Source organism: Callospermophilus lateralis, chromosome 9 (genome assembly GCF_048772815.1).
Source record: "Callospermophilus lateralis isolate mCalLat2 chromosome 9, mCalLat2.hap1, whole genome shotgun sequence".
Classification (NCBI taxonomy): Eukaryota; Metazoa; Chordata; class Mammalia; order Rodentia; family Sciuridae; genus Callospermophilus; species Callospermophilus lateralis.
In genome coordinates, this window is record NC_135313.1 from 46361394 (window position 1) to 46372343 (window position 10950).

A 10950-nucleotide genomic window follows, 5' to 3' on the forward strand; every position below is an offset into this window, starting at 1 on the left:
CATTGTCAATACCTAAATGCTAGCCTACTAGAAGAAAAAAGCTAAAGATACTTTAATTACTTTTAAGATATTTAAGGGTTTTTTAAAAGAGAGAAACAGAGAGATGGAGAAAGTAAGACTACCTTAGACATATGTTAAAGTCTTAAGAGATAGTTTTGTAGTGAAAAAAATAAATATTTGCATAGAATAAAAGGTATAGAATGGTAAAAGATGTTATCTGAGAAAATTAAGGAATAGAAAAAGCAATACATGTTGCAAAAATGAAAAGCCTGTTTATGAAATGCTTTATTTAAAAAAAAATCAAGTAAGTTTAAAGTTCATCTAAGAATGTGTAATATATGGCTATAACAGCTGAATTCAGTTAAGAGAGGTAACAAACCAGAAAAAAATGTTCAGACTATAAGCAGCACAATCTGATGGAACGTTTGGCATTAAAAGCTATAAATACTGCACATCTTTTCTCTGAGTCCCTGGTTCCCTGTTCCAGTGAATGCAAATAACAATGTCCACTATAATTATTTCCAAGAAAAATTTTCTAAAGGTAAATAGCAGACAAATGCAAACTTAGACAATCCAAAAACATCCTAAAAACACAAGATGATGGCATTGGAATTATCAACGACAATTAATACAATTAATAAACTATTCCCTAACAAAGTAGAAAATATAAAACTTAAAATATGTTTCTAAAAGCCATTTTCCTTCCTCAGTTTTCTCAAATGGCTATTGAGTCCAGTAACTCAAATGAAGGAAAAACTGATAAAGGGTAGAAAATTTAGCTTATAACATTTTTCTGACAAAGCGGACAGGTTGATTGTATGCACAGAGTTCCAGAAAGCTGACAAGAGATTTCACTGATGAACAATGAAATCATCATTCTATGGCTATATACTGTTATTCGTCTAATGGCTGAATAACTTCAATTCATGTCTTCAACTTTTTCCTGACAGACTCCATCTCTCTCCAAAAAGTTTGCCCAAGAATATTATCAGGATCCCCGTCCGCACTATTCTTTTGCCATGACTGGATTCCTAAGCTTTAAGTGACTCCTTAGGACTCCAAAATTAAAGTTTATATCCCCAGGGTATGTTATTAATAACATGCCAAGAACTGCTCAAAGATAAGGGGGGAAAGTATAGCAAGGGAGAGAGCAGGGGAAGAATGAGCAGGAGGAGGGAGACAGGAGGAAAGGAACAAAAGAGGACAAGAGAAGGAAAAAAGGGGAGGGAAGAGGTGTAAGAAGTGAAAAAAGAAGTGAGAGGCAGACGGCAGGATCCGAAAACCAACCAGGAAGATGGCCTTTGGATGCACTTCCCATCCAAAGAGCACTTGAAGGGCAGTTGCTTCAGGGAATGTGACCCTGGCTACCAAGGGAGGGCAACCTGCCAAACCAGGACAAGGACATTTTTCAAGCCCTCCAAATGAACTGAGTTATTTGGCTGCTTTCAGCACTGACCTTTTCAAGATAAAACATGTTTTAATATATTTAGCTCCATTCTGAGGTGACCAATGAGACTTCACCAAAAGGAATTTTGGGAAAAATATACCATACATGCATGTACAAAGCAATGTAGATAACGTAGTGCTGAATGTTATCTCACAGCTATAATTCCAGTTTCAGACTTACCTTCATTTAAAAAATATACCAGAATCAGCAATTGTATGATGTAAAACAGAAACAGTAACTGAAAATTCCATAGATTTTTCCTTTCTCTGATGTCCTATGAACCTGTGGCCTTAATCAGGAGTAATCTACCTAGGATTTGCTTTCTAAGTAATAAAGACTGAGGCCCCCACATAGGTGCTATTTATGATGAAAAAAAAAAAAAAAAATCAGCCAGCAAAGCCAAAGCCACACTGAAGTTTATGAACTGAAGTCATTTTATAAAGTGTCATGACAACGTTTACAATGGTAAAGGGAGAAATGAAATGAGAAGTTTTAAGAAGTGCACACAGATTGAGGCAGACCACAATGGCCTTCTCTGGGTTGACAAGTCTGGACTCCTCTGGCAATGGAAGCCCTTTTGAAGGAACCTGAGTGGCAGAAGAACTTTAGGATCCAAAAGGATGTTTCTGAAATATAAAACTAAAAGAAACATATACAATGTCTGATACATCCCCGAGAACCACACGATGGTCAGAGGGAGAAGGGACGACCTGAGCACCAGGGGCCACACCTGTGATGACTAGGGCCGAGATAAAAAAGGCAGTAACAGAAGTGGAAAGCGGAGAGGGACACCAGGAAACCTTAACAGAGGAGGGACTTCTGAGACCTTCTGCTGGTGACTAAGCACTGACTAATGCTGGAGGAGTGCAGTAGGAGAGAAAAAGGAAAATAGAAAATGAGAGGGAGGAATATGAAATTATTTCCAGGGCAACAGTGAAAATGATGGTACCACTAATAGAAGCAGAGGTACCATGGAGATCTCTTGGTAAAAAGGAACTCACATTTAGTCAGAATGAATTAAGATGGGCTCATCAAGGAGAAATGAGCCACAATCCACTGGAATATCACGACTGAGTTCTACTTTTAGATCTGAGATGACACCAGGGCAGCAGTTTTGTTTTAAAACTTTCCAGGTATTGCCATGTCAGGACTTCCAGAGGTTTAAAAGTAAATTCTCCTTCCATATAATACTCATCCATTCCTGTCCTGCAACACACAGTAACTATAAAAAAGAGCCATTTGTTTCTTTTTTAAAAAAAAATATTTTTTTAGTTGTAGATGGACACAATACCTTTTTTTTGTTTTATTTATTTTTATGTGGTGCTGAGAATCAAACGTTCAAGGCAAGCGCTCCACCACTGAGCCACAACCCCAGCCCAAATCCATTTGTTTCTAATGAGGAAAAAACCAAAAATTTGAATTTAGTGCTATAAAGCACTATTTATGTGTGTGTGTGTGTGTGTGCATGTGTGTGTGTGTGTAATGTACAGCACCATTTATATATGTATGTATACATATATATGTATACATACACACATATATTTAAAATGAGAACTTTATATACTACTTGGAGAATGAATATGTGTACATATGTAGATATGTATGTAAAATGAGACCCTTATGACATACTACTTTGAGAATACATAAGGAAATTGCTTTCTTTAAAACTTCATCATGTGGGGCTGGGCTTGTAGCTCAGTAGTAGAGTGCTTGACTACCATGTGTGAGGCGCTGGGTTCAATCCTCAGCACCACATAAACATGAGGATATTGTGTCCACCTAACACTACAAAAATAAATATTTTAAAAAATTCATTATGTGGAGCCAGGCACAGTGGCACAAACCTGTAATCCCAACAACCTGGGAGCCTGAGGTAGGAGGATCAAAAGTTTGAGGCCATTCTCAGCAATTTAGTACAGCCCTAAGTAACCTCAGGAAACCCTGTCTCAAAATAAAAAATTAAAGGGGTTGGAGAAAGAGCTCAGTGGTAAACCCTTCCTGGGCTCAATTCCCATTAAGGCAGGGAAAAATCATTATTTGTAGGAAAAGTTGGGTGGTGGAGAGCAGTAAGCTGGAGATGTAGTGCAGTAGTAGAGATCTTGCCTAGCATTCATAGAACCCTGGGTTTGATCCCCAGCAGGCAGGGGTTGGGGAGAAGTGGGAGGATGCAGTATTTAAAGAGATAAAGTAGGTGGGATTTGAATTACACAGGCTATCTTTTGCTCCCTCCCTTATCCCCACCCCACACCAAGCTGCTCAAATAACTTAATACTAAACTCTTGGCTTCTATTTCCCTGTCTATATGAACTAGTTCATGGCCTTTCCCCTACTTCCCCTGGTAGTTTGTACTGAAATAAGATATAAGTAAATGTGCTTTGCAAATTGTAAAATAGATTTACCAATGTAAAATATCATTATAGTACTCAAACCTAGTATGTAGCTTTTAATTTCTCCAATTATTCTGCACAAAAAAATAAAAAACAGGATTGGACTGAGGTTGTGTACCTCAGTGGTAAAGTGCTCGCCTTGCACATGAGAGGCACTGGGTTTAATCCCTAGCACCACATAAAAATAAAATAAAGGTATCGTGTCCATCTACAACTAAAAAAATATTAAAAAAAAAAAAAAAAAAAAAAGAAAAAACAGGATTACAGTTCTTGGCCTTAATCTGATCTTTCAATTTTATGTAAATATAACAACATTGTATCCATAAGTCATTGCGTACAAAAAGAAAACTATGCAATGATAATATTTTATTGATCATAATTTTTAAGCACTATTTTTGGAAATTCCAACTTCAAACCTAAGACTCAGCTATGGAGCAATATTTTGAGTGGCGACCTTAACATTTCTGCTTAGCACTTCATTTTCCCTTCTCTTTAATAAACATCGGCCCATTTTAATTTTCACAACAATAATAATATGAAGATAATTCAATAATAATTTTTGTACTACCTGAAAAATGATGGGCTGTTGCGTATCTTAGTTCATCTTTATCTTAGTTTAAAAAAGAAGAAGAAATAAAAATAAGGTATAAAACAGTTCTACAGCTTGCATAAGATATTTGGACACTTTAAACTATAAGGGGCAGCAGTAGACTTCATAACTGTTGCTTGCTCACTAATTCTTCCTCCTATGCAGAAAAAAAAATTCCTTAAATAGCAAACACCTTTTCCCTCTTATTAGTTTATGATAACACCAAATAACAATAATAAATCCAACTAGCAATATAGTAAATGACATCCCATGTACCTTGGATTCAATGCATGTTAAATTTAAAAGTGTGTTTCTACAAAACTAAGCATAATTTTACATTAATCTGTGTTTAATCTGAAAAGATAAGTAGAAACCTTTGTTTATATATTTTATTTTTTAAAAAACTTCAAAGGGTTTTCATTTGCTTCATTTTTTAATTTAATTTTAATACTAGGGTTTCCTACTCTATTAGTAACAAAGTTGCTGACAAATACTTCAAAATATTACATGAACTCAAACCCTACTTCAATTTTAGTTTACCATTAAAGGCCCACAGGTGAGATTATATAAACATATGAGGTCATATAGATGTATGAAGTCCTAGCATATTCAATGATCATAATGACTGGCCAAAGATTAGCCACGTGCCTTGCAACAGCAAATATCATCAATAGTAAATATTACTGTGTTTTCCATAATAATAGTACTTCAAAGTGTGTCATCTTGTCAAGTATCCCTACACTGAACTCAAGGAGATTGTTGCAGAATATTTGCAAAACACTCCATCAGTTTTGAAGTATTTAAATGCTTGCTTTTCATAAAAGACACATTATACATTTAATTATCAGAAATTCTAAACAAATTAAATCTAAAGGTGCATCCTTAGAAGCAACTGAAATGTATTATACTGTCAAAGGATATGTACTTTAAAATATCTGTGAACAAAAATTTTTAAATGGTATAACTAGCTAAAATGATGAAATCAAGAAGTAGCACACTGATAGAGTGTATTCTTAGCATACATGAGGCTCTTTCATCTAATCTCTGGTATTCCCTCCTCCCCTAAAAAAACATTATATAGAATGTGAAGTTGTAAATGCTATCTGAAGTTACTACCATTTTTACCACTTTGGAAAAATCTGTGCTCAAGTCATACAAGAACCACTGTGACTGGAAATGACAAACAGATCTAAGTCTGCTACATGAAACAATGCCTAGTTTCCACTAACTGCATCAAATCTAAGTATTGTTGCAAAAGTTGTTATCAAAATGAATGATACTCAGTAACATTCAGAAAAAAATGACAAGAACAAATCCTAAAGAATATCCTAACAGCCATGGAAAATATGTAGACCACCCTCAAATTAGGCATGAATGAATTGGGAAAATGGTCTTAAGTACTGACCATCCAAATTATCCTGTACCCTTCCTCCTAACTTCCCAAAAAAGGATACCTAACAGAGAAAACGTAGAAACAAAAATATGTTAAAACTTCTAAAAACTTAGATCCGAATGTACAGTATCCCTCTTGAAAAGATTTAAACACCATAACTTATGCAGTGAACACTCGTTTAAATCAGTATTTCTAAGGCTAAAATGGGAGTGGAGTGGGGGTGGGGGTGGGGGTAAGAATGATGTCAGTGTTCAGTAGAGTCAGAGACAATCTGCAATCCAATAATGAATATATAACTGTTTCAAATCCTGAGAGTCGTTGCAAAGCGGAACGTTGCCAATTTGAAAACATAACTGAATTACAAAAATAATGCAGCATTCAAGTGACCTGCAGCGAGTGAAAACTCAGCAAACACTCTTGTTCTTTCTGAACAATGACCTAAATAGTGAATCACTATAAAAAGCGCAGATGACACATTCAATTCATCTGTTCAACTCAAATGCTCAAATGTCTGACAGTCCCAAAGATAAGACACAATGAATTTAATACAACAATATGGTCACTTTAGTCATCAGAATGTCTGGAAAAGGAGTGAGAAGAAACAGAATCAGACTAAGAGGCGGAAAGAGTGGGGGAGGGCGAAAAGAATGGGTGTTAAATCTGTGAAGCAGAAAAGGGCTAACTGGTACAGGAGAAAAAGAAGTTGGGAGATGAAATCAACCAAAACAGAAGCTGGGCGAAGTCCGGCAGGACCAGTCTTTGTTGATTTCCCACTTTTCCTAAATTTTAAGAACAGATTTGCTTCAAAGCTCTCTCTCCTTCTGCCCCCAACCAATTTTAAGAGATGGAACTGGGTGTCGATCGTTCACCCACTCAGGATATAAGCCACCCCGGAGTTGGTATGGTTGGAACACACAGACGCCGGGATCGTCGGGGAGATCAGCCCGGGGGTGGGGAAACGCAGGGTGGGTGCGCGGTGGGGGAGGGGGTGGGCTCGCGTTCCAAGTGCCGCCACTTACGAAGACGCGCTGGGCACGAAGAAATCTACCGCGAAGCCGAAGTAACTTCCCTCCGGGCCAGAGTACTCGGCGGGACTGTCCACATCTAGGTTGAAGGCGCCGCAGAGAGGCAGCAGGAGTCCGGAGACAAGAAGCAGGAGGCGGCGGGAGCGAAGGTGCAGCCGCCGTCGCACCGGAGAATCCATAGCCAAAGTGCGCCCGGGACGCCGAGCCCCGAGCGGCGGCCGCCCCTCCCGGGGCGCACGGTGCCAGCGGCCCGCCGCCCGCGCGCGCCCAAACTTGTCGGCCGCTCGCTTCCCAGCTAGCCTGGGACAGCGCTGGGAGAGGCGGGAGGGCTGTTTCCAAGTGGCTGCCCTGGAAGTGGGGCGCAGGGTGCGCGAGGCGGGGGCGGCAGCGCGAGTGCCCCTGGCCTCCTCTGAGGTCGGCTCAACGCAGCGTCACGGGCTGGGGACTGCCAGGGTGAGCGCCGCACCTCGGGCCTGAGAGCTGCGGCGGGCAGTGGGAGGAGGCAGGGCAGGAGGAGGAGCCGGCTGGGGAGGCCGAGCAGCCCAGCCCCGGGAGGAAGTTGGAGGGGAAGAGTCGTTCTCCGACTGGAGAGAGCCAAAAGCACTTCCGTGCGCGCTGTCGCAGCCTGTCCCAAGAGCGGGGCTCCCGTGCCGTCTCAGTCCCTTAGAGCCCGGGTTATCGGCAGTACTCCTTGACGATGGCCTCAAACCGAGAACGCAGAGTTGAGGTCAAGTGATGGTCAAGTGTCCTCCCGCGTTCACAGGAGTGGCAAGGCACCCCACGTCCCCCGGTCGTGCCAGGAACTTCCCTAGGACTTTTAAGAATGCTGAAAGCTTTATCCGCTTCTCGTATTTCTACTACTTAGCCTGGCAGACTCTCACCAGCGAAACTATAATTATTTGTCGTTTTCCTCCCCATTCCATCCCACACACAAACACTGAACATAATTATAAAGTTCCCGAGTGCTAGCACAGCCTCTCACAAGCGAGGTGTGTTAAAACGGAATTGCAGTGGCTGACAAAAAGATTGGTGAGGCAGAGAATCGGTAGTAATCGTTTTAAAGCAAATCAAAATAGTCGAATTCCCGGTTTGTTAGTTGAAATTGTATAATTTCAGAAAACTGATTCGATGACTTTGGATAGACATACTTTGAGAGCTGGAGGAAGGAATATGCACCACAGAAACAAAGGCCCCTGGTAGTTCCCTTGCTGTTGGCAACACTGGACTGAGAGACTTCTGCAGGACAAAAACCCTGACATTTTTCTTTATACTCCCAGTTGCTACCACCTTGCCAAGCAAATAATAAACAATAAAATGGCTCATCAGTGAATGAATGGCAGATAAAATGATGAGTAAATTTTGCTCAGAGAAGTGACTTTCCCATGTTGTGCATCACTTGTTAAAGAATTTGATGAAAAGGATAAAATATAAATAGGTTATGTGGACCTGATTTTACAAGTACTGGAACAGTAATTTCAAAGTTTTCCCTAGTGACTATTAAAACTCAATCATGGATTAGGTGCAGGGGCATGCTGCGTCCCTGCAATCTCAGCACTTGGGAGGCTGAGATTGGAAGATCCCTTAAACTCAGGAGTTCAAAATCAGGCTGAACAGCACAAGGAGACCCTGTGTCCGAAACAAATAAACAAAAATCCTCAATCTCAATCACAATATGCATTAAGCTAATAACCAGTACATAATATATATGTATCTCCCAATTTGAAGTTTAAACATTACATTAAGTATCTTCATTTTTAAATTTTACTAAAAGATATGCAGCAAAGTATTTGGTATCTTACACATCTTTCTCTTCAGTGTTTCCTAATACATCCAAGAGTCCATGAATATGTACACCTAAACTCTGGGATCTTTTATACCTTAAAAATCTGAGAGGCTATCCACATGGAGGTCCATCCAGCTAGGGAAGGCAGAAGAGTTTAAAGTGAATCTAGCTGGGACCCGTGGCAGTGTGCCTGTAATCCCAGTAACTCAGGACGCTGAAGAGGGAGGATTATAAATTCAAGGCAGGAGATTACAAATTCTCAGCAATTTAACAAGATCCTATTTCAAAATAAAATATAAAAAGGGTTGGAAACTGGGTGTGATGGTGCATGCCTGTAATTCCAGCAGTTTGGAAGGCTGAGGCAGAAAGATTAAGAGTTCAAAGCCCAACCACAGCAATTTAGTGAGGTCCTATGGAACTCAGCAAGACCCTGTCTCTAAATAAAATATAAAAAGGGCTGAGGATGTGGATGTTAAGCACCCCAGGGTTCAATTCCTGGTACCAAAAGAGAAAGGGTTGGGAATGTAACTCAGTAGTAAAGGTCTCTGAGTTCAGTCCCCAGTAACACACATACACACACACACCTGGCAAATTAGAATGTGGTAGACCCAGTAAGCTTCCTTTTCCTCAAATTTTTTTTTTTTTTTTTTTTTGGTACCAGGGCCTGAACTCTGGAGCACATTATCACTGAGCTGCATCCCCATCCCTTTTAACTTTTTATTTTGAGACAGAGTCTCACAAAAGTTGCTGAGGCTAACCTCAAACTTGTGATCCTTCTGCCTCAGCCTCCCAGTCACTGGGATTATAGGGCACCACTGTGCCCAGCTCTCCTCTTCAACTCTTGATTCTAGGTAGAAGTCCAACAAACTAAGGAAACATGAGGTCCAGGGAAAGGGAGGAACAAGGGAATGGTGATACAATATGCCCACCAAAACTTAAATGAATAACACTTCCTCAACTAGGCCTGCAAAGCAATTATTCTTTAGCTATTCTTTATGACTTTATTTCAGATTAAAGGCCTTGCAAATCAAGCATTTTGTATTAGAAGAAGAAGAGGAGGAGGAGGAGGAGGAAGAAACAACATGCATTTCTATTAGGAGACAATGAAATAGACTAACCCTCATCACAGTACCTGGGGTTATAAAGGCAGGCATCTTTGTGTGGCCATGCTTGAGCAGTCATCCACACAAGTGCCTTGCAAAATGTATTATAGAGCATATCAATTCAGCCAGCACTTATTCAAAGTCCACATTGTGCTGGGTACTTTGTGCATGGACAAGGAAAAAACATGTTTTGTTCTAAGGGGAGGAAAAACAGTGCCCCACCTCCACCTCTACAGCTCTAGTCTAAAATAGGTACACTGCAACAAGTTTCCATTTTAAAAGGAGAAGCGCCTCAGATAGCTACATTAATACTGACTGCTCTTTTTACAGAGGAAATAAAAATTTGGGCAATAAAAAAAATTTGGTTTTGAATGTTACCCTCTGCCTGTCTGTCCTTTAAAATTTTTGGTTTTGAATGTTACCCTCTACCTGTCCTTTAAAATCTGCTGTCCTTTAAAATCTTGTGTAAATTCAAGTGTCTAGGTTCAATGTTTGGCTTCACCAAGTTCTATCTGTGTGACTCTAGGAAAATCAATCCAACCATTCCTTCCCTCAATATTCTTATCTAAAATGGAAATAATAATTGTACCTATCTATTAGAATTGAGCAGCATTCGTTGCCACTAATACTCAGTGCAGTAATAATAGTTAATCTGGATGATTGTTATTACACTGTATTAGTGCTCCTACTATTTAGTCAATGCTTCCTTTAATGACCATAATCAAACTGAGGCTCCATTTGGCTTTCCTTTGTACACAAAGGAGCTCAGTTCAGTTACACCAAGATAATCTTAGAGAAATTTCAAACTTTTATTTCCTAAATAATAGCAAGGGAAATTGAGCTTATAACCCATAGAAACATTTCTGAAATGCCTATCTACCACCCTGCGTTTTTGCAGAACCTTTAATTTATGAACCCAGACCTACAGTTTGTATTGCTTTCTTTGTTTGTTGAACTCTCTCCTGTCTCTCCACTCCCAAACATTTATTAGGGAATTGGCATGGCCTCTCTCTCTGCACCTCTAGCATCAGTGCTGCCTTTTTCCTACCTGGTATGTATCAGAAAACATCCCAACCAGTATCATGATCCTTAGATGAGTGGTAAACAAGAAAAGGCAGGCAGGAAACTTGTCTCCTTTCTGGACCTTTTTCCTAAACTACCCGTCTGAGTACCTGTCCTTGATTCACTGCATTTCTCATGCCCTGGGTGAGCTTATTTATTAT

The 10950-nt window shown here is 39.8% G+C and overlaps 1 protein-coding gene across 2 annotated transcripts in view; it reads right to left on the minus strand.

Annotated features, from left to right (window-relative positions):
• The window catches only part of Itgav (integrin subunit alpha V), a 93715-nt gene extending 86460 nt beyond the window's left edge, over positions 1-7255 (minus strand). Inside the window, exon 1 of one of the 2 annotated variants that reach the window (XM_076866883.1) lies at positions 6836-7255. In XM_076866883.1, the coding sequence (XP_076722998.1) occupies positions 6836-7020 (185 nt within the window). In that variant the 5' untranslated portion in view covers positions 7021-7255. The remainder of the gene's footprint in view (positions 1-6835) is intronic. The other variant, XM_076866882.1, reaches the window with a different exon arrangement.
• Positions 7256-10950: the final 3695 nt, after the last annotated feature.